The following is a 26779-nucleotide window of genomic DNA, read 5'->3' as shown; positions in this document are numbered from 1 at the left end:
CAATGGAGATTCTCTCATATAAAAAAAATTAAGGTTACATGTAAACTTCCTCTATCTTGGGTTACTCTTAAGCCATAGCAATTTCAGAAACAATTTACTCCAAAAAAACAAAATCAAGAATTTAAGAGCTAAGAAACTACTTACAGGTATGCATAATTCATGAATTAGTTAAACCAGACAAATGGATAGAAGATCAAAAGGGAAGAATTTGATTGACCCATTATATGTTCCAATATCATTATATGATCAACATCTCTATGAAGATATAGGATAGGTATATGCAAAACCAACAAAATATAATTGCCATGGAATTTCTAACGCTTAAAAGAAAAACTATTGGTTTGAACATCTCCATTGTGCATAATAGCACTATGATATTTAATATGAGAATAGCTAAAATATTTAGGATAAAATATAGAATTCAAACCTATTGTAGTGAATAAAGACTCCCGACTCCTGCCTCTCTTTTCAAAAAAAATTCCCATAAATCCTTCAAATCTTTGGTCTCTATGTAATGTCCACCTTGATATTATCATGACAACATTCACCATCATTATAATAATTAGGATTAAATAAAATCCTCTAAAGAAATTATCATAAATTAAGGGTTTGAAGATAATTAGTTTAAAACATTAGGATCCTAATGAAAAATCTTTTTATTTCAAAATATTGTTTGAGCTCAAACCATGGTTAAAAATCAGTTAAGAGCAAACATGAAAGCATGAAAATCAAATCACACTTCAAAATAGGTTGAAATAAGCCTTCTAGCCTTAATCTGGTCTGTCTGTTGTGGTAGATGGCACAAGGGGACGAATCCTTCAAAGGCCTCTTGTGCTGCGGCACAAAAATCACACGCCGCGGTGTACAACCTACAATCATGATAGTAGATTGCTGTCATGGCATATCTTCAAACTTTCGGAGCGCGCGTTTTTTTCACCATCCGACATTGATTTAGACAGTTCAAGTGTCCACATGAAACTCTTAGAGACCTCTAGCTATTGGCACCAGTTCAAACTCAAAAAATTACCATTTAAAAGATAAACAATTGAATCTAAAATAGTTTGTTTTCACAACAAAACACACTATGGTGTCCAACTCACAATACCAAATGTCATTAGTCCCAGAGATACCTTGACCATCTCAAATGGACCACACACACCACATAACAATTCAATCTTAACACATAATTGAGTAATCACACTTAAAATGACTACTAAACTCTCAATTGATAATAACACAACGAGACGGATGAAATTCAACACACAAATCAATTAGTTATTTTGATACTCAAAACACTTAAATGTATATCACGTGTAAATATAACTTTGTCAGGCACACACTTAATCCAAACATTAATCTTAGACCAAGATACACACACTTATCACAAATTCATATAAGTAATAATCCAAATAATGTTATATTCTTAAGTTGGCAATATTGGTGATAATATTCATTACAATACCCTAAAAAGAGAAAGGGAAGAGCTATACAATGATACTCTTCACTCTTTAAATGTCCCTTCCTTCCCTTTACCCTTACTGAAGCCTTCACGTGTAAAATATAACCATGGGGTGCAACATCTCAATAACCAATATAGTTCATCAAATGTTTATTACCACAAATAACCATAAAAAAGGTATCAAAATTATAATAATAACAAACATACCATAATTATAAGATAAGTGTATATTTTCTCAACGAAACACATAGTTTTACACTAGCATGATCAACTAACCACCAAACCTCCAATGCTCCCTGATATGAATCATAGGCTCCCCTAAATCAACCACTTATTGACCCGAGCACACTTTCGCTAGTCGCTAGTACCAATATCCCCCCACGGTAATTCTAACCCGCTTACGGATGATTTTTCTCCTCTTCACAATTGTGATAGGGGTATCATTGACTCCTAACCGTACCTTAACGGGTGCTAAGGAGTTGCCAGACTGCCTAATATTCCATGATAACAATCCCATATAATGCTGTACCAGATGTCCATGGTGTCAGCTCGACCATATGAATTTTTCAATCACATACACATATCTCCACATATTTCAGGTGAACTCCCACCCCTTATGATCATGCTTTTTCACAATTTCCACCACTTTTCGTCACATGCTCACATCGCAAATTATATACATAGTACATATATAAATTAAAATCAATAACCTTTTATAAATTAATTTTTTATACTAAAATCATTACAATGTCAAATTAGCATAAAACTCTCAAAACCACAACTTTATCATTGTAGTTACTTCTACATAGTTATAATAGTTAATAAACACAACAAAAAATATAGTTACCTCAATCCTTTGTCACACAAAAAGGGTTACGGTGGCTTAATGTTAGCTCCACATATTCTTAGACTATACGTACGATAAGGCTTGAGCAACGCTCAATCTACATAAAATAAGTGACCATCGTCAATTATCACTCCAGATAACTCCAACTCCAAATTCTTTTGTTCTAAGTGCTTAAAATATTCAAATTCCTTTTTAATAATACCAACCATTCCTACACACTTTAACCATCCTATTAAACATCCCAACATATTAAATTCGCTAATCAATATCCCACATTATCTCAAAATCTTCAAATTAGACTTAGGGTTTGTCCAAACCTTTACCAAAAATTTTTAATCACCACAAAACTCATAACTTAAGGTTAGAAGCTTGATTTAACTCTCTAAGAGATCTTAAATAAACCAATGAGTTTGGTCTAAACCTTAAGGGAGCCGAAATCAAAGCCCCTATTATCCCAAATGTTCAGATTTTTGCATAAAAAAGGAAGAAGAAGGGATATACAATTTACCTAATAGTGATTCAAGCTCAAATGCCCTTTAAGTAGCCTAAGGATCGTTCCCCTAGCAGACCATAGCTCTCCTCCATCGCTCTCCTCGTTATCTCTCTTTCTCTCTTATACTTTTTGAGTCTGATTCCCAATTTGATAAGTCCTGATTTCGTGCATGCATCACGGCATGTCGCGACATGCCCGTCGCGGCACATGGCACAAAAAATCTCAAAAAATTTAAACTCCCTTCCCGTGCTATAGCCCGCTTGAACATCGACCTAACCCTTTTCTAAGACTGTCCAAAGATTCAAAAACCATATTAGTCTCCATAACCCTCGCTAAATTAAACATTTATCTATTTTTAACCAAATTACCCCCTTGAAAACACTGATAATTACTAATGAAAAAACTTAGGGTGTCACACCCTTAAATCTCCTTCATGCTCTCGGTTCTCTTTTTTCAAAAATTTCCCTCAACTCTCTCTTTAGTTCTCTTAGTTTTCTCTCCAAAAAAAACCAATCACTCACCCTTCTTTATCTCTTTTAACAAAAATTTTTGATCCTCTTCATTCTGTTTCTTCGACCTTATACAGAGAGTAGGGGGTGGATGATTACTCACTGCTATTTGCTCCTCTAATCTAGAGCCAGTAATTTTAAGTCGAGCTAGATAGGCTAGCCCAAACCCTCCGAAAAATTTAGGGCCAAGCCCCAAAAAAATATTATTTTTTTATTGTTCGGGCCTATTCGGGTTACCCGAATAGGCCCAAGGAAATTCGGGCCAAGCCCGATTGTGTTCGAGCTTGGCCCAAATACCCAAATAAAAAAATAACTTTTTAAAAAAATATATAAAATATGATAAATATAATTAATTTTTTTCAAGTTTTATATTATTTCATACTAAAATACCATATATATATATATAGATATAAGGGTTTTTAATGTAGTTATTTTTTAAAAAAAAAAATAAAAATAGTTATATTTCATATTTTTATTATTTTTAATTAATAAAATATCGAAAAATAATATTTAAAATATAATTTTAATATTTTAAGATCTAATTTTTGTTAAAATTTTTTTTGAGTCCTATAAATCATTTTCATATAAAAAATAATTTTATATTTTTTATAAATTAAGATAATTAATTTTAAATTAAAAATAAAATTAAAAATAATTTTAAAAATAAAATTTATGCATGTATGAATTCTTGATTATACTACTAGATAAATAATAAATAGAATAATTTCTTAAATAATTGCGCTAGTTTTTGTCCATTCTAGATTTGGTTAAAAATTAAGGGTAAATTAGAGTAAGAATCCATTTTATGTAGGAGTTAAACAATATAAAAAGTTAAAGAAAAATAATTTCAAAAAAATAATATTTTACTCATAACTAAATAATTTTTTTATATAATATAATGATGACAATTTTTTTTATTCCTCCAAATGAAAAGTACAATTTATCTAAAAGTTATTAAAAATTTTAAATTGATCAGGATAATAATTTTAAGTTAGTAGTCTAACTGTGATTGAATTGAGATTGGCTTAATCATAATTAAAATAATATAATTTAATTAAATATATAAAATATCTATATATGATATGACTTGATAAGAGTAATATTAAATAACTAAGACATTAATTTACATGTAAAGGAAACATTCATGAATAAATTATACATAATATAACAAAATAATAACAGAGCTACTTAATATAAAGTTGATAAGTTATTTTTTATTTTATTCTTTTAAAATTAAGATATATTTTTATGTTTAGTAGAATTATTTAAAAATTAAAATTGGTTCAAAAAATAAAGAAAAATATTTTTAAAAAATTTTGGGTATTCGGGCCAGCCCGAAGGTGTTAGGGCGAGCTTGGCTATATGGGCTTTTTAGAAGGGGTAAGATATTTTAAGCCTGATTTGAATAAGTCTAAACCCGTTCGAATTACCGGCTCTACTCTAATCCCACATGCTTCAGTCTAGGTTCGCTTATCCTCTGTATTACCGTCTCTATTCTGCTCTTCCTGATCGTGTGCATCTCCTTCTTTTGCTTTTTCTCCTTCTTTTCTTTCTTCCCACTGTGTTTTCATCTCTCTAAGTGCTGTGTATAGACCTCAGTTGCTTGCTCTATGTTTTTCCTCTGCTCTCTGTGTCTCTTTCTTTTGCTCTTCTTTTTTTTTTTTCTGCGTTTTATCTCTGCTTCTTCTTTCTAAAATGGCCAAAAACGCTCGTGTGCGTGCATCTTCTGCAACCCGAACCTTTTTCTGTCTTCCTCTTTTCTTTTACATTTTCGTCTACCTTGGCTTCTATTTTTGCGTCGATGAAAAGCCTTTTAGGGCTGTGGTGAAACATCGATGATTCAACATTTTGCCTAGCCTTATCATTTTTTTTATTTTAATGCTTTTTTTAATTAATTTGAGGAATTAGATAAAAGGAGAGAAAGAACAATCTGATTTTTGAAATATATTATTTTTTTCAAATAAAAAAATAATAAAATTTAAGGAGAGAAATTTAAAAATAGTAAATCCTCAAAATTGATTCCTAATATTTTGAATGGTTAAGATTTTTTAAGATTTAAGCAAGAATTTTCATTTTTCAAACAAAAGTGATTCTGAAGACCAATTAAATTCTTAATGTTTTTTTATTTTGTTGTTTTGTTATTATTATTATCATTTTTTTAAAAAAATATAATCTTAAAAAGGGATCAAATTTTATTTTTATATTTTTTTATATTTTTTGATTGTTTTAATGAACTAAAAAATATCTATCCTACTAAAAAGATTACCTAGGTTAAAATAGAATTAAACCCTATCAATTAAATATTTTTTATTTTATCTATATTATTAAAATTTTATTTTTTGGTTGATTTTTATTATTTTTACTAAAAATATTCAGACAAAATATAATATTCACAGTGGTAAACTAGCAAGGCAATGCTTCAATTTGTATTTAAGAGGACAATGGTTTCTTAAATATACTTTAACTAACAAGGATCATCATTATAATAATTTATGTTTGGTAAATTTTTTTAATATTTGTACAGTCCCAAGTAATGCGTACATATGCATTTTAAATCTTAAATATTTTAATATTTAAAAATGTATATTATTTATACATTTTTATTATATAAATATTCACTATATCAAATTTTATATATTTTTATCAAAAATAATTTTTAAAATAAATAATTACATATAATAACCTATGTACTTTTTAGTAATTATACTTTTAAATATATTTTTTATATCATATGTTATTCAAACAACTGACTTTTAAAAATATATATTTAAATATAAATTTTATTATAATAGTTAACTTTTATTTTATAAAAAATTAATTTTTATCAAATTGAATTTTGATAAATAAACTTTTAATAAATAAATTTTTACCAAACTGAAAATCTAAGGTACCCCTAGTTTTTTGATTCCGTTACTTCCTTTTCCTCAGCTACTTTGGGTTTCGTTTCGTTGGCATTTTCTACTTTGCTAAAATAAGACCCAAGTGGAGACCCCTCAGTTCTCCACGTTGCACCCTAGCAAGCTGCCATCTGGAGTGGAGACCCTCACATGATGGCGTGATAATGATGATACCATTAAAAATCGCGTGTTTGTTTGAATTACTCATCGTAAATGCCGTGAACATTTAGCAGTCTATTCTGCGCTTATTTATTTAATACTCCCCGTCCCTTATGTAAGGTGCTTCGGACAATTTTTAAACATGTTAAAGAGTTATTATATTATTTTATTACTTAAAAAATCCCATCATACCTTAATGATAATGAAGCTATTAAAATTTTACAGATAACAATTAAAAGTTATTAATATTATCAATTAAATATCTGATAATTTGGCTGACCTTTTATTTTTAAAAGACACTTTATATGAACGACTGAAGGAAGTATTGTTAGTACCACAACTGTCTAATTAGGGGCCGTTTTCTTTTCTTTTTTCTTTTTTTCTAACTACCTTTGGCAAGATTAAAACAACTTTGAACCCGCAAAACATGGATCACAAAAGCAGCCATGAATTAGATTGATGGCAAACCCTCTTTTAAGGATTACCATTTAGACAATCAAAAGTTTCGCGTCCATGTGGATAATTAATCCCTTCCCCACTTCTATTTTTTAAGGCTCCCCTGAACACTCCTAACGAAAAGAATTATATTTGATATAATTAATATAAATATAAATTATATTAATATAATTAATGTATATTTTAAAAATAAAAAAAAATATATATATATATACACACTATTCAAGATGGGCCAAAATGTTTTAAAAGTATTTTTGTGTTTCATCTCGTTCTTCTTTCACAAGCCAGGACAAGATTTGTTTCAATATATTTAGGATGAAATCAGGTCAATTAATACAGGTACAAGTTGAATACCCCTACTTTTTATGTTAAAAACAAGTAACTAAAATTTTATAATCTTTGTTATAATCATTATTTTATTATTTTAATATAAAGTTGATGTTATATTTTATCTTGAAAATTGCTTTTTCTCTATTTAGCAAGCCATTATGTTCTCATCTAAAAAAATTCGTTGGCCAATATAATGTTCCACATAAAAATCAACTCCCACCATGGAAGGCTAGTTAAATGGAGAAATAAATAACCTGGTGCCATTATTAGGTGCCTTCAAGAAATTAACAAGAGGAATATATATTGAATTTTAAAATAGGGAAAATGACAGGCTATTATTACAATTAAAGATTTAAATGATCAAAATCTCAATAATGGAGCAAGTTCCTTATTTGAAATAAAAAAAATAGAATAGTTTAAAATAACCTCCAAAAGTGACTTTAGTAAATTTTTAAGGATCATTTGTATATTCACAAGTGCTCTTGAAAAATTTAAACTTTCAAAAATGAATTTTAGTTTTATACTATGAAACAATCTATTTTTAATTATTGTTTTTTGGCTTTTCAATCGAGATTAACAATATTCTTATCTTATAATAGCAACTTCAGCAATGTTATTTTCTTGTTTTTAAATGGTCTGCCTATATATTAATAAGTATAAAAACTCACAAGTGTTTGGATTCATATTTAGCAGTCACTTTAGTAACTTTTCTAGTGACTATTATACATTCACAAGTGCCATTGAAAAATTTAAAAGTGAATTTTAGTTTCATAATGGAAAACAATCTATCCCCATCTATTATTTCTTGATTTCCTAACTAAAATTAACATTAATCTCATCCCATGATAGATGATAGTAATTTTAATAGTGTTAATTTTTTTTTATTTTCCAAGTGGAGGGCAATTTTGGAAACTTGTGTATGTTTTTTAATTCCAAGCAAGCACTATGATCCATTATTAAAATTTTAATAATTTAGAATTCCTAATTGTAATTAATGGCCTTAGGGACTCTGTAATTGTCTTTTCCCTTTAAATTCAGAGTACAAAAAAGAGGCTAAGTAAATAGAAAGATAATTTCAAACTTAAAAAAAGATAACTCTCAATTGCACTAAATGTCATGATAGGTTGGAAAATACTGATGTAGATTGCTAGCCTCTTTTTTTTTAAAAAAATATCAGTGAAGTTTATAGTAAGAAAAAATATTAATATCAATGTTTGTGAATTTTAATTTGTTTGTTGCATTTTTTTCATGGGGACCTTTTGCTAGCATTTCTCAAGGGGACAATTGAAACAAAATCTAATTCAAAACCTTCCTTCGATACTTCTAGGAGTCTGAAGAATTGCCAAGTGCATTCAAGTAAAAACTCTGCTTTTCTTTTATTACAAACCACGATAAAACACCGTGTTAAAAAACTAAGGTCAAAAGCCAGTAATGTCTCCCCTGAGTTCTGTGCTCATTTCATAATTTTGCATGGTGACAACGTTCTAGGTTCTTTTCTTTCTAATTTTCTTTTTGAACTTGAAAAAGGAGAGCAGTTTTTAATTGAAAGTAGGTGAAGTGAAATGTTACCTAGCAAGGAAACAGAATCGAGAACTTGAAGAGCTGGTATTTGCTTCCCCCTTTTTAAAAATTGGGGGGGAAAAAATGACTACCAAAATTGGCCTCCATAAAAATTGAAGTTCAAGAATAACCAAAAAAAAAAAAAACCTAGAAATCATTCTTGGCTAGGGAAAAAAAAACAGCAAATGAGATTTACCTTTTTAGGGGGGGGGAATCTCAAAATCCACCACCCTTGCATATCAAACTGGATCCAGAAAATCATGGTAAAAAAATTCATCCAAACCAAAACATTAACTGTACAAATCAATAACCTCATGAAATCTGCATCAATCAAAATCTAAATTCCTTTTGTCTCATCAACTTTATCTTCAGATCGTAGTAGTGATCAATAAATCATTATTCCCCCTACTTGATATATAAATTACTACCAAAATCGAGCTCAGTGACTGAAGAAGGACTCATTCCAGAAAAGCCTGACTTCCAATCACCCTAAAAAAAGGTAAAAAGAAAAAAAGAAATTGTGGTATTGCCCGAGGCTGGATGCTGGATTAGGGCTAACAATTTTAGGGTGGGGTGGATTGATTATGTCCAGTTTCAATTGGCATTGCCAGTTGCATTTGGGAGTTCTATCTGACTAGAAGCCTTGGCTGCAGATTTTGCTGGATAGACATCTGAGGTGGGGTTTGAACAAACTTAATCGGTGGTTGATTCTTCTAGGGTGATCTTCTGAAAGTCACCAACCAGGCTATTGTGATTGGATCCGCCAGGAGACGCCAAAGCAGAATCAACCCGAAGTTGAGCCTGAGAGGATGGCAGCCATGTTTCCATTCATTACGACGCCTCCTCAACTTGTCACCCTGCAACAAAGTTGAGGATGAGAAATACATCTCATAATAAAAGATGAGCTATGTCCTCTTCTACATTAAACAAAAAAACATTTTCATCACTCATGCGAACTATACCCACTACCCACTGCATAACCACATGCCATTGCCACCGAACCTAAGTGATAAGAGAAATTAAAATGGATAATTGAATAGTATAGGAAATTCATATTTTGGCCCACACATGGTGAAAGATAGTTTCCACAAAACAGTTAGCTTAAATTTTGATTACCTGTACTTCTACAATGGTGGAAGTTCTTAGTGAATCCAGTATCAACTGAATGTTGCTTGTCAGACTTTTAACCTACAAAAGAATTGGAGAAATAAATAACCCAAGAAATGTATGAAAAAATAAGTAATATTTGGAATTTGACAGTCATAATAGCATAAACTGACTAATGACAAAATTGAAAACACACTGGTGACATGAAGAGCATCTAATCACTTCATAAGTTGTATGCCACTCTTAAAACAATTGGATCACCATAATGGGTAGATGTTCAGATATAATCCCATTTTCTTTTGGAACGAAGAGGGGGGTGAGATTACAAGTACAAATTGATGAAATATACACTTGCTGACACAATGAATATTGATAAGTAGTTAAGGATAGGAGACTAGTGTCCTAAAAAAATTTTGTATCATCTGCCCCATTTCCTAACACACACAACACTATTTTAACTCATCATATATTTAAAAATTTACTTCTACAGGAATCAGACTATAATGAATCATTTTCCTAAAAGAAGAGAGTACTTGTGAAATCAATCTTCCATCCAAAAGAGACTTCAATCACTTTCTAACTCTCAATTATTCTTTAATCAAATAGTCAAACAACCAAACCATTACAATTTCCTCCCATCTTGAGCCATGGGGTCTGACATAATAAACAATTGCACTACCAGCTTAAACAAACTGTCTCAATCACAAGGATATAATTGACCAATATCCACCTATCACATTCCACCATATATCGGTGCCACTGTAAAGTTCTATAAGGACCTTTCAAGGCAAAGGAATATGAACATATTTTATAGTTAATATAAATACATAAACAATTACAATAAAAAAAAAGGTATGGATAGGAATTGCAATTATCCATCAACAATGATAACTTTGACATGTAAAAAAATATCTAGTATTAACTACCAGTTAAAAAATTTACAAATCATGAGGGAATTTAAAATAATTTATCACAAATTCAAAGTAGCAAATAACAATCAAATTGATCATTTCAGCCAACAAGCTGCAACATCATTGCTTCTTCCCCCTTGATTTCCGATATATTACAAGGTCAGGCAGCTGAATAAGTAAAAAAATATTCTCTCATATGCACAATGTAAATCCAATTTAATTTTTCATGGAAAGGCTTTTATATGTTACCTTTCACATTGGTTGCTTATTATTAGTTCTAAAGCAATAAAACCTTCAGTTGGCTGGGTAAAGCAAATCCTTGAAAGGTAATAATCTCTGTAACACACACCAGACTAACACACACAAACACATATCCTGGTTCATATTTTGGTTTCAACAAAATAAAAATGTATGGATATATTCAGAGTTTCTAAAGTTAAAAGGCTAAAGTAGAGTTTACTGAAGCACAATTGACTTACCCGAGGAAAGCTTGCTATCAAACTAATTGAAACCCAACCCTGTTTCATCCATATTGGACCTTAAATACTCATCTTTTACTAGATTAGCATCACTGTAAAAAGAAATCAAGGGTGAACAGATAGTTCAAGTATGGCACATTTATTGATAATTATAAAATAGAAAAGCAGAAAAATATAATCTGAAGTAATAAACTTTTTATTTGGCACATAACCTGAAGTAATAATCAATTTGATTCACTATCATATTGGCCAGGGGTGATTCTGCAACAGGAAAGAACATTGCAGAAGGAGGGCTATGGGTAAAGAATGGCATACCCCTAAAGGGTTCCAATGGTAGCGTTGGGAAATAATAGTACTCTGAAAGACAAAGAGAATGATGATCAGTTGTACATTATTTTGTAAAAATAACCATGGGTTAAAAAGGAGGAAAAACTCACCAGGAAACCCACAGTGTTTGCAAAGGGTGCTACGGGCTGAGGAGCCACAAATGCAGCAGTATTAGGTGGCAAGTGCCTCACCAATCCCCTAGGAGGCATTCTCTGTTGATTTACATGAGCATCCCTACTATTTGCATAATTTCCTCTATGATCCTGATCACGTCTGCCCCCATAATTGTTATGATAAGAACCATCAATACGTGAATGGGGCCCAAAATTGCCCCTGCGGGTGGAATTCCGATGATCATTCACAACAGGCATAAAACCCCCAACTGGGGGCCTAGGATCCCAGCTATTCTTTTTGTAAAGAAGCTCTCTTGAGGAAGGATCAGGAGCCCCTGGTACCACAGTATTATAATACTTGGAGGGATCTGAAGTACCGGAAAAGGTGGCGGCGGTGGGGGCTGGGGAGGATTAGGGAAGCTATTTTGTGCAGGACCAGCTCCAATGTTACTGCCACTTCCACGCTTCATCATCGTTCTTTGTCTATTATATGTGCTATGGTTTGTTGCGAAATTAGGTTTTGCATTACTAGCAGCTTGTTTGTGAGGGGTGTGTGAAGTAACAGGCTCCTACAATAATGGCAGGATCAGCATGCAAATAAGACAAGCTACAGTTTCTATAAATATAACATCGTTACTCATGAAGATACTCTGTTCAATTTCTTTAAAAAAAAAAAAAGGAAACGACATATGAAATCCCACAAATATTGCGCAGAAATTGTTAAGTTGTTAAATTACTGGAATACTATAGCAATATTTTTTACGGAATCTTCAAACAATCCATTCAATCAAGTGTAAAATGAGGGCAAGTATGCAAATAAACCTGAGAACTGGGGAGTAATCCATCGGTGGAAGCCTTGGAAGACGATTCAGCAGGCAATTTAGCCGGAGCCTTGGTGGATTCAGACAGCGCAGGCCAGGAGACAGCACCCATTACAGGGCTAACCTCGACATCGCCGTTAGCGAGCTTGTTCCAAGCAGTTTTCTTAGAACGAGCTGCATTGCCGTTACTAGCATCAGAGATATCAGCGGCAGCCGTATTAGAATTATCCAGCGGCGGGGAACCAGGAGCCACCTTCGGATTGGAATCAGACGCTGACGGATGATCGAACACGGAAGTAATGAGGGAGGACAGAGAGGAAGAGGAGGAAAAAGCTGATGAGGATGATGGCGGCGATTGGCGAATGCTGGAGAGTGATTCGGACTCACCACCCCTGACGACTTGAGCCCAGGGGGAGGGCAAGTTTTTCCGCGGGAACTTAGGGCTATTGGTATCCCCAGTACTAGTCGGCGAGTGATGGTTAGAAGAAGAATCAGGTGCGGTAACCATTTCCAATTAGGGTTTTCAAGTTTTGTAGAACCGCGAAGAGATTGATCAGCGTATGACCCAGAGCATCAAATAAAATAACGAGATTAATGAATCGATGAGGTGGTCGAATAGAACTAAGACAAAAACGAATTAAAGAATAAAAGTTAGGGTTTGTCTCGGTGAATTGACGACTATGATGATAGTGAGGACGGATCTTGTTCGGGTAAATTCCCTCTCCCTGACTAGAAGAACCCAAAACCAGCGATCTCTGCCCCCTCCCTCTCTCCCCCTCCCTCTGTCACTCCTCCGTCTCCCGTATATCCGCACCAAAACAACAGGCAGGCTTCTGTTATGAAACCTAAACTTACAAAACAAACCCTTTCTATATATATATATATATATATATATATATTTATTTACAAGTTCACTTTGATAGCAATTTTAAATTTACCTTTTTAACCTTCTCATTTTTAATCACCAAATTAACCTCCTCAATGGCCGCCTAATTAAAACTTGGTTTGTCTGTCTATCAGACCGGCGGCTCGTAGAAACCTATTGGGGTGCGACTTCCTTACCTGTCCTTTTTTCTTTTTTCTTTTTTCTTTTTGGATGATAAAAGGAGAGCTCACTTGCCCTTATTTCTTTCGTTCTCTTTTTTTTTTTCCTTTCCGCTTACATGTTTTTCTCTTTAAATGTGGGCCAATGAAAATCATACATTATATAAAATATATATGAAAAATGAACCATATTATTTATAATTTATAGATTGTATATATTATGATTTTTATACAATATATAAAAATAAATGTGAACTGAATCAAATCAATAAATTATGAATTTTAATTTAACTTCGTGAAAAAATTATAATAAGTTCGTTTAGCCTATTACTATCTTAATTTGGTCCAAAAATTACAGTATAACAGTTATAAAGCGGATGCCTTCTTGCATGTAAAATGATTTTTAATGTTTCATTGAATAAATATTATAAATAACAACATAGCAACAGGTCAACAAATATCAAGCCCATACAAACAACACTCTTTTTATTAAAAGAATAATCGTTTTTCATGCCAGACCCCACCAAAGTTTTCTTCCTCTCGATTGATTGAGAGTAACCCCTTGTATAAATTTTTATTTTTATTTTTATTTAATTTAATGAGAAATCTGTATCAGGAGAGATTGATTTATCGGAAGAGATTAATATATCAGAACACGACAAATTATATTCATGTTGAGAAAAAGAAAAAAACTGTCACGGATTATTATAAAAAGGGAAGAGGGGGGGGGGTGCATGCTAATCAGCCCCCAGGGACCGTTCATGTTATCGGAGGGGAGCAAGACTCGAAAACGTTAGGGAAAATTGCATAGAAGTCGTACAAGAATCCTAAATATTAAAAGTTCCACAAAATGCAAAAATAATTTCAAAGTTCCGGTATGAAAATGGGAAGAGGAAGGCTCTCTGCAACTGGAAGCACGGGGATATCAAGGACAAATTTCTTCAGATCAAGAAAGGGCATCGGACTTTGCAGTGGAAGCATTTGAAGGAAAAGGAAAAGGAGTGCTTAGTGTTCGAAGTTGCCTAATTGCTTCATCATTGTTGTGATTTGCTGCTCAATCACCACCAAAGTCTTTCCCTTTTTCCATGGGATTCTCAGTCTTGGCTGGGTATTGTCCCATTCCTACGGTTTCTCCACGGAATTAATTGTTTTTATTTGTGATTTTGATTGCGGATTCTCTTCGCCTCTGCTCAATTATCCTTCTTGTTTTTACCCTTTTTTTTTTGCGTTGAAAAGGGTCGGAGATGAAAATTGCAATTGTGAAAGAAGGATTATGACTAATGAAAACAGTGGACGCCAATGAAAAGTGGGGAGAGGTTTTCCTTTTTCTTTTTACTTTTCAAAATAAGAGTGTTTTAATAAATGTATATCAATACTTGTTCACAATTAAAACCTTTGGAACTTCAGGGTTATTTTGCATTTCATGCGCTTTTTAATAATTAAAATTTGTGTGTGTGGACCCATATGTGATTTTTTCAAAAAAACTATTATACAGTATAAGTATAATTTTCCTGTACCTAGTCCAGCTATATAGTTAGTTGGCACTTGGACCGAAAAAATCCATTGAAAAAAAAATAAATATTTAATTCTTATAATTTTAATTTAGTTATAACTTAATCCTAAATTTTAATAATTATAATTTAATTTTTAAAGTTTTAATTCGATTATAAATTAATCTTTAAATTTTATATCATGTAATTTAATTTTTATAATTTTAACTTCTCAAATATTATCCTTATATTTTTAAAAATAAATTTATAAAGATTAAAAATGTTTTAAAATTTTAATATTTATAAATATTAAAATGGTTTAATAATTTAAAATATTAATAATAAATTTTAAAATATTTTTAATATTTATAATTTTATTTTTTAAAATATAATCACTAATATTTAACAGGTTAAATTTTAAGAATTACATTATAAGGGATAAAGTATAAGAATTGATTTATAACTAAATTAAAACTTTAAAAATTAAATTATAATAAATTAAAATTTAAAGATTGAATTATAATTAATTAAAAGTATAAGAGTCGAATGATTAATTTTTTTATTCATTAATAAGCTGTTAACACATAACATGTTGCCACGTGGATCAACAAAAATTAAATAATAAAACAGTGCTTTATCGTTTTCTTTTTATGTAAAATAAAATGCAAACAACCCAACGGCAGATATTGCTAGCACAAAATTTGAAGCAGAATTAGAAAATAACAATTATTTTGCAAAACACCCAGGCTTCGTTCGATGCAGGGAAAGATATTGGCCAAAAAAAAAAGGATGCAGGGAAATATAAAAGAAAACATAGAAAAGACAATACTAAAAAATTAAAAAATAATAATTTTTTATTTTTTTCAGAGGGTTCTCTCCTAGTAATTTTTCTTATATAACTTTTTTGTTATCTAAACCAAAAGTATGAATGAGATTCATTTCTTCATAATTTTCCTCAATAAATCAGTTGAGGAATATTCGCTTGGATGTGAAACTGCTGGTCATGATGATTATTCATTGACATTTTTAGGAATTTTAATTTTCATTGTATAAACAAATGTTTTCTTGGTAGAGAATTGCCCAATATTTATAGTTATATTGTTGTGTGGATTTGATATCTTTGGATTGTGGAAAGAAAACTTGCATAATCAATAGATATTGAATCTAACTAAAGATGCTAATCTTTCACAATATAATAAACTAATATTTAAATTCTCATTCAAAAAGTTACAAACATCTAGTACCTAATTGACAATTGTATATTGAATAAAATTACCTTCAATAAAAAAATACATTGAAGCAATAAAAAAAGAGAAAAAATTGCATAATACTCCCTCATCTTAAATTATAAGATACTTTTAATAAATAAAATTATGCATACCAATAAGATTAATTAAATAAATTTTATAATTTTATTTTCTTAAATAAAAATATAAACTTTCAGCAATACACTCCATTTAATATTTTATTTATAAAGAAATTCAGTGAAGAGAAATAATTGAAATGATAATATTAAAAAAATATTATTACTAAAACCTTATTTTTTCAAAAAATTTTATATTTTATGACATTAAATTCTCATCAAAATTTAAAGTGAATGGAGTATAATGTTCTGCATAGACTTATCGCCAGCTTACCCCGATTAACTAAGGATATATATTTGGATTTTCGTGCATTTCATCGCTTATTTATTGATGATATTGTTATTAACGAGTGGCGGACAGAGAAAATTTGGATCGTGGGAGCAAAATTTGTGACTAAATAAAAATCAATTTTAAAAAATGTTACTATAAATATTTAATTAATTGATATGAAAATAAATTTTGCTGGAGTTAAGTGCTGAGGATACAATACAAGAAATGAAGAATATATCATATTCTTCCTTCTTTAGCTCCCACAACAGCCCTTCTACCTTCCCACTGCGCAGCTGTGTTTTACTAACTTTTAATGTGCAAAAATACGCGCTTTACTCTCAACAAACTAAACGGTCAACTTTTTTTGGGTGTAACTATACGTTCAACTTTAAAATTTTATTTTTTGACCAAGAATAATAAGATGGAATTAAAACAACTTTAAAACTCACGTGTAAGGTATGAATTTTGAACATATAATATAATAAACTAAAAACAATATGTCAATTTAAGATGAATTGGTAATCTCAGGTGATTAAAAACCACCATGCTCTTTTTTCTCTTAAAAATAAAAACCCGTCTACTAACTTTCCCAATCCTAATCTCGGTAAAGGATAAGATTGTTGACGCTATATTTCACATAAAACAATGTTTTCATCCTTTACACAAAACAGATACAATGCGACTCACATAAAGTCCTGTGTTGAAAGGTCAATGAGTGCTATTCTATTATATTGAAACGTCATTTTTATTTTTTGTTTATTTTTTGGGTCATTCCAAGTTTCTGAAAATAAATAGCAGAAGCTGATTTTCTAACCTACCTATTAGCCATTAAATTAAATATATATAAATAACAGTTTTAATTTCATTATAGTTTTTTTAAATGCTCTTTTTAAAATCCCTCCAAAAATATTAAAAATATACTTAAATAATACTAAAATATATCTTTTACTACTCCCGTTCCAAATTACTCTATAAGATAACATTGGAGAAATTTGTTAAAAAAATACATGACAGTTTAAAAAAAAAGACTTTGTTAATGCTATTTTTTAATATTATATTTTAAGTGGATAAGAATTAAAATGATATTTTAACATAATGTTTAATATATAGAGATATTTTTAAAAAATTATAATTTTGTTTGAAAAAATAAACCCATAAAGTGTGATTATTATATATTATTAATATAATAATTTTATTTTAAGTTGTCTTATAATATAATACGGAGGGAAATTTTTTTTTATTTGGTACATGTTTCCTCATATTCACGACAACTGTCTTCCAATTAAATGAGGATTTTTTTTTTTTTATGGTAATAATTAAATGACGATTTTGAAATGCTGGGTGAGGGCAACGTGAATGGGCTTTTCATTGGAAAGTGGTTGGGCCCTCGTGTTTGGAGAATGAGCGAAGAGGTTAAGCGTAAGGCAAACGGACACGTAACATCTCCAATCATTACTCACTCACACGTGGCAGATAACTACTGATTCAATGACGTTTGCCGGACCTCTCCTAATTTCTTTCTTTGGTGCCATTTTTTGCTACCTTTCCTCCTTTCATAGTAACACCTTAACCAAAACGCGTTCGTTATGCATCATTATCTCAGGAGTCTCCCTTATCCCTAGTAACTAACTCCTCTTTCAATTCCACAGAATTACATTATGCATGCTCTTCTCTTCCTTTTTTTTTTTTTGTAAAAAAATTATTATTTCTCGACAGCAACAAAAATTACTCTATAATTTCAAACATTAATTAACTTAATATTTAAGAAATGATCAATATTCCACCCAATCGCCCAATGTTTATTTTTTCAGATTACATATATTTAGTATCAAGCTCAAATAAGATTATCATATCATGCAAACTGCAAACTGTAAAGTGCTGGCATTTCTTTTGGGTATAAGAAACTACAGGTAATTTTACTGGCCACAAAAAAAGATACAGGTTTTTTTGCCTTTAGCATTAAATATTTAATATTGAAATGAAATTGAGAGGGATAGTTCCTGAAAAAGAGAGTTCGTTAGGTTAATCAACAAGTGCCGAGTGATGTGTCCACGTAAGAGAACGCAGCGTGTCAGCAAATCCTTGACCATTTTTGTGGCGGTGGTTGCTGCCACCTGGATTCCTTCGCTTTTTCTTGTCTCCTTCTCCTTCTCCCCAATCAAAATATCTCTATATATTATATATAGACACAAACACGCTCACACAACGTGGTGCGTGTGTGTGTACATATTTAATTTTAATACCATCCCTCCATCTCTCTAACAAAGGAATCCCAGAAAAAAGTTTTTCTTTAGGCTCTTCTACCTATGTTGCGATCATATCAAAATGACAAACACTAGGTGGTTCAAGTTGATCATATCTCCCATGCCAAGAGTAGGTGAGTTCAAATATTTCTGCAACTCAATTCTTTTTTGTTTTTTTGTTTTTTTTTGGTTTGAGTTTCTCAGCTTTCTGATACTGATTATGAGAGCTTTTAAGACAATTCTCTCTTTGATTCCTTCCGTCCCTTGTTCGTTTCGTGTTTATGATTACTTGAGAGATAAGAAGTTCTTCACGTGTTATATATCCAGGTAGATCAAGGAAAGAGAGCGATGAAGATAGCTTGTGCAGGAAGCCAAACGTCAATGAAGAATACCAGGAAGCTTTCAGAACAAAATCTTACATGGAAATATGCAGCAAAGCACAGGGGCAGCTGGTAAACGCAAGCATCACCACAACACCTTCTTCTTCGCCATCTTCGTCTCTTCCTTATTCCTTGCATCTCACTGAACATTTGCTCGAACCCCAACAAGAGACCGTTACGAATATGACCCAAACCTTGAAGAGGCATCATCTTCTGTTGGAGTACTTCGAAGCTAGCTTGGAGGCATGCCATTACTGCGACACAATCCTTGAAGCAATCCTTCATATGCATGTTTCGTATAAGAAAATCACGAGGGTCCTGAAGCTGAGCAAGTTTATGCTTGATTGTCCAGACACAGACCGAACCCACAAGGCGATCTATAGAGATCTTGCTTCCTTCGCACGACAAAAGAACCCTTTTTCCATTATCAGCTCCTCTCAGTTCCGCGACATTCACAAAGCATACGCGGGGCTTCTGCACAGACTAAAATCAGAAGATCGGAAGATTCGAAGAAGAGGGAGATTTAAGAGAATTTGCAAGATGGTTGGAGGAGTTGGTCTTACCATCTTGCACGGTGCTATTCTGATTAGTTTGCTAATTTTTGCGTTGCATAGCATAGTTGGCACAGTGGCAGCACCCTGTATAGTAGTTGGCTTGGTAGGTTTATTCAGGAAAAGAATCAAGCGGGCTCTGGGTAGTGATTTTGGAAGACAGTGTGAGCAACTTGATATTGCTGCTAAAGGGGTTTATATGCTGATCAATGACTTCGATACCATGAGCAGGATGGTTAAAAGGTTACAAGAAGAAGTGGATCATCGGCAAGCAGTTGCTGATATGTGCGTTAAGAATGGCAAGTGTGAAATACTGAAGCAGGTTTTGAGGGAATTTCATGACCATGAGTCTAACTTTTTGGATCAGTTAGAAGAGCTTGAAGAACATATCTATTTGTGCTTTCTCACAATAAACAGATCCCGAAAACTTGTTCTTCAAGAAATTATGGAGAAACAATAGTTGAATAATTCCATACCTTTTGTCTCTGCTTTCACATTTCAAGGCCGAAGGAGGTAGCAGCAACGAGCATCTAGTCTAGTTCCAATTGAAACTAGTGATCAGCCAGAATGTACGGCTTCAGGACATCAAATTTTGGTGCTTATTCCCCTCAAGTGCCTGATCCTTTGGTCACACGGACGGAGTAAGGAGTGGTCTCCATTGCATTTAATAGTTGGTTTTGACCATTTTAGTTATGTGGTGAGTGATGAAAGATCAAATCGATTTTTCTTGTTTTGTCTTCTTATATTATAATATGACATATCTCTGAAATTACATCCAAAAATAAAATCTTAAATGTACAAAGCCAGAGCCAAGAAAGCTCCAAGCTAGAAATGCAAGCAGAAACCACGCTCCGCTCCCACCGCGGAAGCGAACGCTAAGCTCAGCGTAGCGATTTTTCTTAACAAAGCAAGTTTTGTAATCTTGCTTGCAAATAATAATAATAATAATAATAATAATAATAAGAATAATAATAAAAGCAAGTTTTAGAATCAAGAATTCATTATCTAACATTTCATGGAATAAGTTAAAATGTGTTTGAGTAAACAATTTTGTTTTCATATTTCTCTGGTGAGATTGCGTCTGTACCCCATGAGTCCATGACTAAATTTAAAATTCAAACGAAGAAAGGCGCAAGGAAAAAGCGGCTCCGAGCAACAGAGTTACAGAGCTTATAAATCACATCGTTGCTCATGAAATCAAGCCCATTCATGCAAGAATCCATTGAATAATTAGCAAATAACAAATTCAATCAACAAGTAGTTCTCTACCCTCCCGTAGCTATTGTTCCCACCTCTGACCATATACATTATCTCAAGAAGGTGATATGTATGCATTGCCGAAAGGCATATCATATATATGCTAATTGAAATCAAGCAATAGTACTGCTATCAGACCGGCAATGTTATATAGTAGTGAATGCTGGACTCTACGGGACAGCAAGAGCATAAAGTTGGAGTCAGAGATGAGAATGTTACGATGGATGTGCGGACTACACGTAAAGATAAAATCGAATGAGCACATACGTGAAAAAGTGATGGCCCTATTGAGGAAAAAATGGTAGAAAATCGGTTTGAGATGGTTTGGGCATGTACAAAGAAGACCAAGGGAGGCACCAGTGAGAAGAGTGGAACATATAACTTTGAGTCCGATTAAGAGAGGTAGAGGAAGGCCTAAGAGAACACTCTTGGAAGTTGTTGAACGTGATCTCTTGATTAATAATATTCTAAAAGCTTAATAAATAATAGAGCACAATGGCGTCTTGCAATCCATGTAGCCGACCCCACCTAGTGGGATAAAGGCTTGTTGTTGTTGTTGTTGTTGAAATCAAGCAATAGATATTCGTTTTAAATAACAGAAAATACACTAACAAAGTAAACCTAAAGGCTCCTTTGACGTGACACAAAACACAAGCTCTGCTGCTCTGGTATCATCCAACATGTAGCATGCATTTGGCGCCCCATCAATTGAGGGTAAAGAAATCTCGGAAGCACTAGGATAAGGCGCGAGACTTGTTTAGATTCTTAAGGTTCCATCGTGGGACAGACAAAAGATTCATGAGACTTGCCTCAACTTCTTGTACTCCTGAAGTCCCACGAGTGAAGCCTTGATCTTGAGCCAATCAGCAGGTTTTGGCATTATAATAGCAATATATCCTTCTCTATCTGCCTAGGTGTTGTTAAAAAAAAAAAAACATAAAACAATAAGATCGCCCAAAAGAGCTAATAGATTATTGCCAAGAAAAAAAAAAAAGCAAATGGAAAGATGAAATATGCAAAGCTTGGTGGTGCTAAATCACGATGAAGACAAGTCAGATGCAAAAACGAATATGCAATTAGAGAATACATAATGCCACTATTTGTTTATCTTAAAGAATCAACGGAAAGTATAAATTTTTTGCTTCAAGTAGTTGAAGTAAATAATTCTCAATTGAACTACTTGGAAATTTCCATCTTTTGCAATGAGAAAGGTTATCTATGTTATTTCGGCGTGACAGAATCCGCCTGAATAAGTTTTTACTTTTAAAAGATTTACACTTGGGGAGGACTACGCTGCTTCTTACCGAAGTATTAAGCAAATCTGGCTGCTTGATTAGTTGCTGATTTACTTCCAAAAGAGAGCCTTTGACACAACACCTTTGAAAAGACACCAAAAGCAAACTTAAACAACAAAAATATTTAAAGATAATTGCAAAAGGAAAACAGCCGAAAAGTATATATTATTCATTTACCAGACCCTAGATTATGAGCATTTATTACAATTTGAAAAGAAGTTTACCTTACTATATAAGAATCATTACAAGTAGAAATTTTACACAACGCTGTGTTGGACTCAAAATGTTGAGCATTCTGCACAAGGATGTAGTTCTTTTAATAATACAAAAGTAATTGAAACTTGTATGATTTACATCTTGACGGTATATTAGCACATGACATATATAAAGATCCTGCAAGTATATTACAATGATAAAACCATTCCAGTCATAAAATCTAAAAGTGATGGAGCAGAAGGCATGCTTGATGTCTCAAGAAGCAAGAATCAGCAACCCAAGCAATTCTTGACGGTTGAATAGAGTTTTTTTACACATAAAACATCAATTAGCACATTGATTGAATACAAACATCATAAATAGTAGAATGATGATAACACAGCAATGGTTGGTAAAAACTAGCAGATTGGTCAAATATAATTAACATTGGACTGACCTCATTTACTTCCATAGCATGGTCACATTTTAAAAGTGGATATGAGTAAATCTTTTAATGTCAAAGACCATGCAACGTACCCAAGCAGCTTAAGATATGCAAATGCAACAAATTAGCTCAAGTTACTTGAGTATACCACAGAATTGTGACTTTAATTTCACAAATCCGTTCATCAAAACAAGCAAACATAGCATTAAAAAACCAACTAGAAAGTGCTTCAAATTTATCCCAAACATTAAAATGCATTTATAAAATTGGCCGTGGCGTTTGCACCATCCTACGCATCTCCTCATGAAAGACCGCCTCAGTCCTTGTTTTACTTTCTTTATACAAGAGGCAAGTCTTAATATGAGCTATTCATCTACGAGTAAGATATAAACCAAAAAATAAAGGTTGAAAGGGGTATCCTAGTTGTAAGGTGCAAACTATTTATGCAAAGCATTCATATAATGACAATTCGTGTTTGTTGAGCATAATCAAAGACTGAAAGTTGCTTCATTTAGGATATCCGCGGATATAAATTCCAGACAATGGCTGGAGGGAACGAGAGAGAAAACATACCTTCTTCCGCTTTCCTGTGACCTTAACGCCGCTGCGATCAGACTTTCCAACATTAAAATCCACAGCTGTGATTCCACCTTCATCTTTGAAAGCAACGTGGGAAGGAGCCAAGCCGATCACACACAAGCTTTTAAGTCATTGTAAAAAAGAGGGGGGAGATTTGTTGTTATAACCCGGACGCAAAGCCGAATGCTGCTAAAAGGAGATAACAAAATAGAATTATACCCATTGGCGTGCCGGTAAACATACTGATCGTGTCCGGGCTTCATAAAATCTGGATATTAAAATTAGGCGAAAGAAAGACATTGAAGCAACATCCAAACAAAAAATTAGAGAGCGTTTTCCGCTGATACTTTTTAGCAGACGAGTAAAAACATACACGCAACAGGGAAAAGCTGAAGTACGTACGATAAAGTTCGATTTCAATAATATTCACATCACTCGATGGGGTTGAGGATTTATATAAGGTTATGCGCACGAATTGCTTTTAATATGGTTTCTACTAAGAGGAATAAGAAAAGTAAGGAAATACCTAAAGCAAAGTAAGTGACAAAGTTGGATTCAACGGCGGAAGGTGGAGTCTGGGGAAGACTGGATACGTCGGGCAGTAGAAGGGCGCGTAACTCTTCATCTAGTTCCTCTTGTTCATGATTCTGGGCTTTGCTTTCCGAACTGTTAGCTACGTCAATGCTCTGTTCCTCCGTCGACATCTAAATAACTCAAGAGTCAAGACACAGCTTGCCAATTGAGCTCCCAAAGACTGCAGTTCTAAAGCGTGCAAATATTGAATTGAGTTTGTGAAGTTGCGAGTCCCAGTCTCCTAAATGCTAAATAGCTCAAGCTTCGATTGGGCTTTCTATGAGAGTTTTGCTAGGCTCTCGGATTAAATAGCCCATTAAGGTATACTCAAATGACCCATTGCTAGGTAGCCCAAAGATGCATTCACAGGGACCTATCTCCAAAAGAACATCAGATCAGTTATAAAAAATTTATCGTCTTTAATTTAATTTTAATATTTTAAAAAGTCAGATCACTAAGTACGAAGTTCTTCCAGCAATAATTTTCTCCATACACGAAAGACCTTATTTAAAGAGCACAAGCGTTGAAAAATTGTTGATTCAATGATTATCTAGTTGCAAAAAGTTAATAGTTCCTGATGTCAATAGTTTTTGAGATTGAATGAAGATACTTGACACCGGATCAGGATACAATGGTGTGTGTGTTTTTACCTTTTTCGCCCCGCTTTGGGGGTGAGTGTGTGTGTGAGTGTGAGAGAGAGAGATGAATGAGTAGAAGAATAGGGTTATATGGCAGACACGAGTCTGAACGCAGCTGCTGAAGGCTACAAGTTCCACTTTCTCAGAGTTAGTCAGAATGCGTAATGCATCTGGATAAGGTTTTGCTGGAAACGAGCCCCATAGTGTCATGATTTTCACTTTTACTCTTTCTTTTTTTTAACCAAAAAAGAAAAATCACAGATGTCATATACTCGGTCTTACTGAAAAGGCCATGAAGAAAAATTCCAGAATTCCTGTTAGTTTTCTTCTTTTTGTCATCTCTTTTTGTCCCGGAACTCTATAGAAACTTGCCAGTAATACAATCCAAAAGATCTAAACTTATAACAAGAGTATTCATGTTACAACAAAATATATGGTATACTTGAGAAAGAAGCTTGTTTCTACAAGCTGCCCTTTTATTATCAGTGCACACAACCCATAAATCATACACGGAAGCTCCATGGGTTGAGGGGTTTGATCCGACCGACCGACCCAGATCACCACAAAAAAACAAAGAAACAAAGAAAGGGTGGCGGGCTGCTCCGATACAATAATATATAAGCACGCCTCTGCCGTTCTGGTCATGAAAATGAAGAACCCAGAACCCAGAAATAAGTGTCTATGTATATATATGTAAAGTTGGTGTAAGCTTTAGAACTGGACATGGCTAGAGAATGTCTGGCCAAAATTCCAAGAAGATGGAACCACATCTGGGAACAGTCTGGTTTCTCCATCACTGGTTGTACCTTGAATGACAAAGATTGACCATTCAAATACGCATTGGATTGCCAGTTAGCTCCCCAGTTTCTGGACATAGACATCCACCCAGTCTTGGAGCCTTTGATGGACACAGAAGAGATGGATCCAGCACCTGCCACGTTGCTGATCATTACCAGCTCAAAGTAGTCTCTTCCATTCACAGTGAACCTAACCCCTCCGTGCTTTTTACACGGAACCCTGCACCATACAGAGCATTAATTCCATCTCTCAAACATTCAAAACAATCACACCAAGACGTATAGTGATTACTGAGAATAATAATAATAACCTTTGGAACAGGACAGGGATAATCCCTCCTCTGTAAATGCCGATCTTTTCCCAAGCTGGTTGAGCCATGTCGAAGTGCTGCAAAGGTGGGTTGCACCAACCTCCATTGTTGTTTGGAAGAGCATAATTAGGAGGACAGAAATTTGTAGCAGCTATAGTTACTGATATTCCTTTCACGCACCATCTGGGGTCTGTCTTATAATCGCACATGATTTTGTAGCATTGCCCACAGGAAGCTCCATCGTTGAACAAGGCTGTGCTTAAAGCTGCGGTTCTTGTCCCGTACCCAGTTGAGTACAGATTCCCATACCCACAAGCTCCTCCTGCAAGAATAACTCATTCATATCAGATTTCATTCTTAATCATTGATCAACATTTCATTAAGCGAAACAAGAGTACGGATATTGTATAGCTTACTTACCCATGGTTCCTGAGGCATCGCTACCTCCATAGAAGGTGGCATGTCCTTTTGTCCACCCAGAAGGTGAGAAGGCAGAACCAGTGACTGTGAAATACCATAATCCCACCAGGCTGCTGATCAAGAGAAGCATTGCTTTCTCCATTTTCTTGCTTTGCTTAAGAGTGACAGCTAAGTGAGCGAGCTGAGAATATAATGAAGAAGAGACCAGGGTGGAAAGTTGAGCTTGTATTTACATGTATTGTCATTTCCAAGCTCGAAATGTGTCTCCTTAAATAAGAGATTAGATTCACTAAAGGCAGCGACGGTCACATGGGAGTTCTGCAACAAGAGAGAACTCAGAGACAATTTTCATTGATTAAAATTAAATTATCTCTGCGGAACTGTACAGAGTTCTGACCTTCATTCAATTATTCCCACGTTCTCTTCTATCACACCCCCTCCAAACCCACATGTCCATAC

The 26779-nt window shown here is 33.3% G+C and overlaps 3 protein-coding genes and 1 pseudogene across 4 annotated transcripts; 1 reads left to right on the top strand and 3 right to left on the bottom strand.

Annotated features, from left to right (window-relative positions):
* Positions 1-10959: 10959 nt before the first annotated feature.
* Positions 10960-13251, bottom strand: LOC129317911 (la-related protein 1C-like; annotated as a pseudogene).
* Positions 13252-18836: 5585 nt separating this feature from the next.
* On the top strand, positions 18837-20553 carry LOC129318735 (UPF0496 protein At1g20180-like). The gene is made up of 2 exons (XM_054963667.1): positions 18837-19013; positions 19207-20553. The coding sequence occupies exons 1-2, from the start codon at positions 18962-18964 to the stop codon at positions 20268-20270; spliced, it is 1116 nt and encodes a 371-aa protein (XP_054819642.1). The 5' UTR covers positions 18837-18961; the 3' UTR covers positions 20271-20553.
* Positions 20554-21502: 949 nt separating this feature from the next.
* On the bottom strand, positions 21503-24392 carry LOC129317797 (uncharacterized). Of its 2 annotated transcripts, none has more exons than XM_054962180.1 (6): positions 24108-24392; positions 23801-23849; positions 23576-23702; positions 22587-22657; positions 22372-22444; positions 21503-21973 (listed from the first exon to the last, which is right to left on the bottom strand). In XM_054962180.1, exons 1-6 carry the CDS (start codon positions 24283-24285, stop codon positions 21947-21949), a joined length of 525 nt encoding a protein of 174 aa, XP_054818155.1. In that variant the 5' UTR covers positions 24286-24392; the 3' UTR covers positions 21503-21946. The 2 variants fall into 2 exon arrangements, with proteins under 2 accessions (XP_054818155.1, XP_054818154.1); XM_054962179.1 differs by having other exon boundaries at positions 21503-21977; positions 24108-24389.
* A 775-nt stretch (positions 24393-25167) lies between these two features.
* Positions 25168-26593, bottom strand: LOC129317796 (expansin-A11-like). Its single transcript, XM_054962178.1, is given in 4 exon segments — positions 25168-25598; positions 25601-25809; positions 25901-26222; positions 26321-26593. Coding segments are annotated over 4 exon segments (768 nt in total). The 5' UTR covers positions 26463-26593; the 3' UTR covers positions 25168-25503.
* Between the last annotated feature and the right edge of the window lie 186 nt (positions 26594-26779).

The sequence above is a fragment of the Prosopis cineraria genome, unplaced genomic scaffold, assembly GCF_029017545.1.
Source record: "Prosopis cineraria cultivar Desert tree isolate PC_DT_omini unplaced genomic scaffold, ASM2901754v1 PC8, whole genome shotgun sequence".
NCBI lineage: Eukaryota > Viridiplantae > Streptophyta > Magnoliopsida > Fabales > Fabaceae > Prosopis > Prosopis cineraria.
The sequence above is the reverse complement of the archived record's forward strand: the minus strand, read 5'-3'. Positions and strand labels throughout refer to the sequence as shown.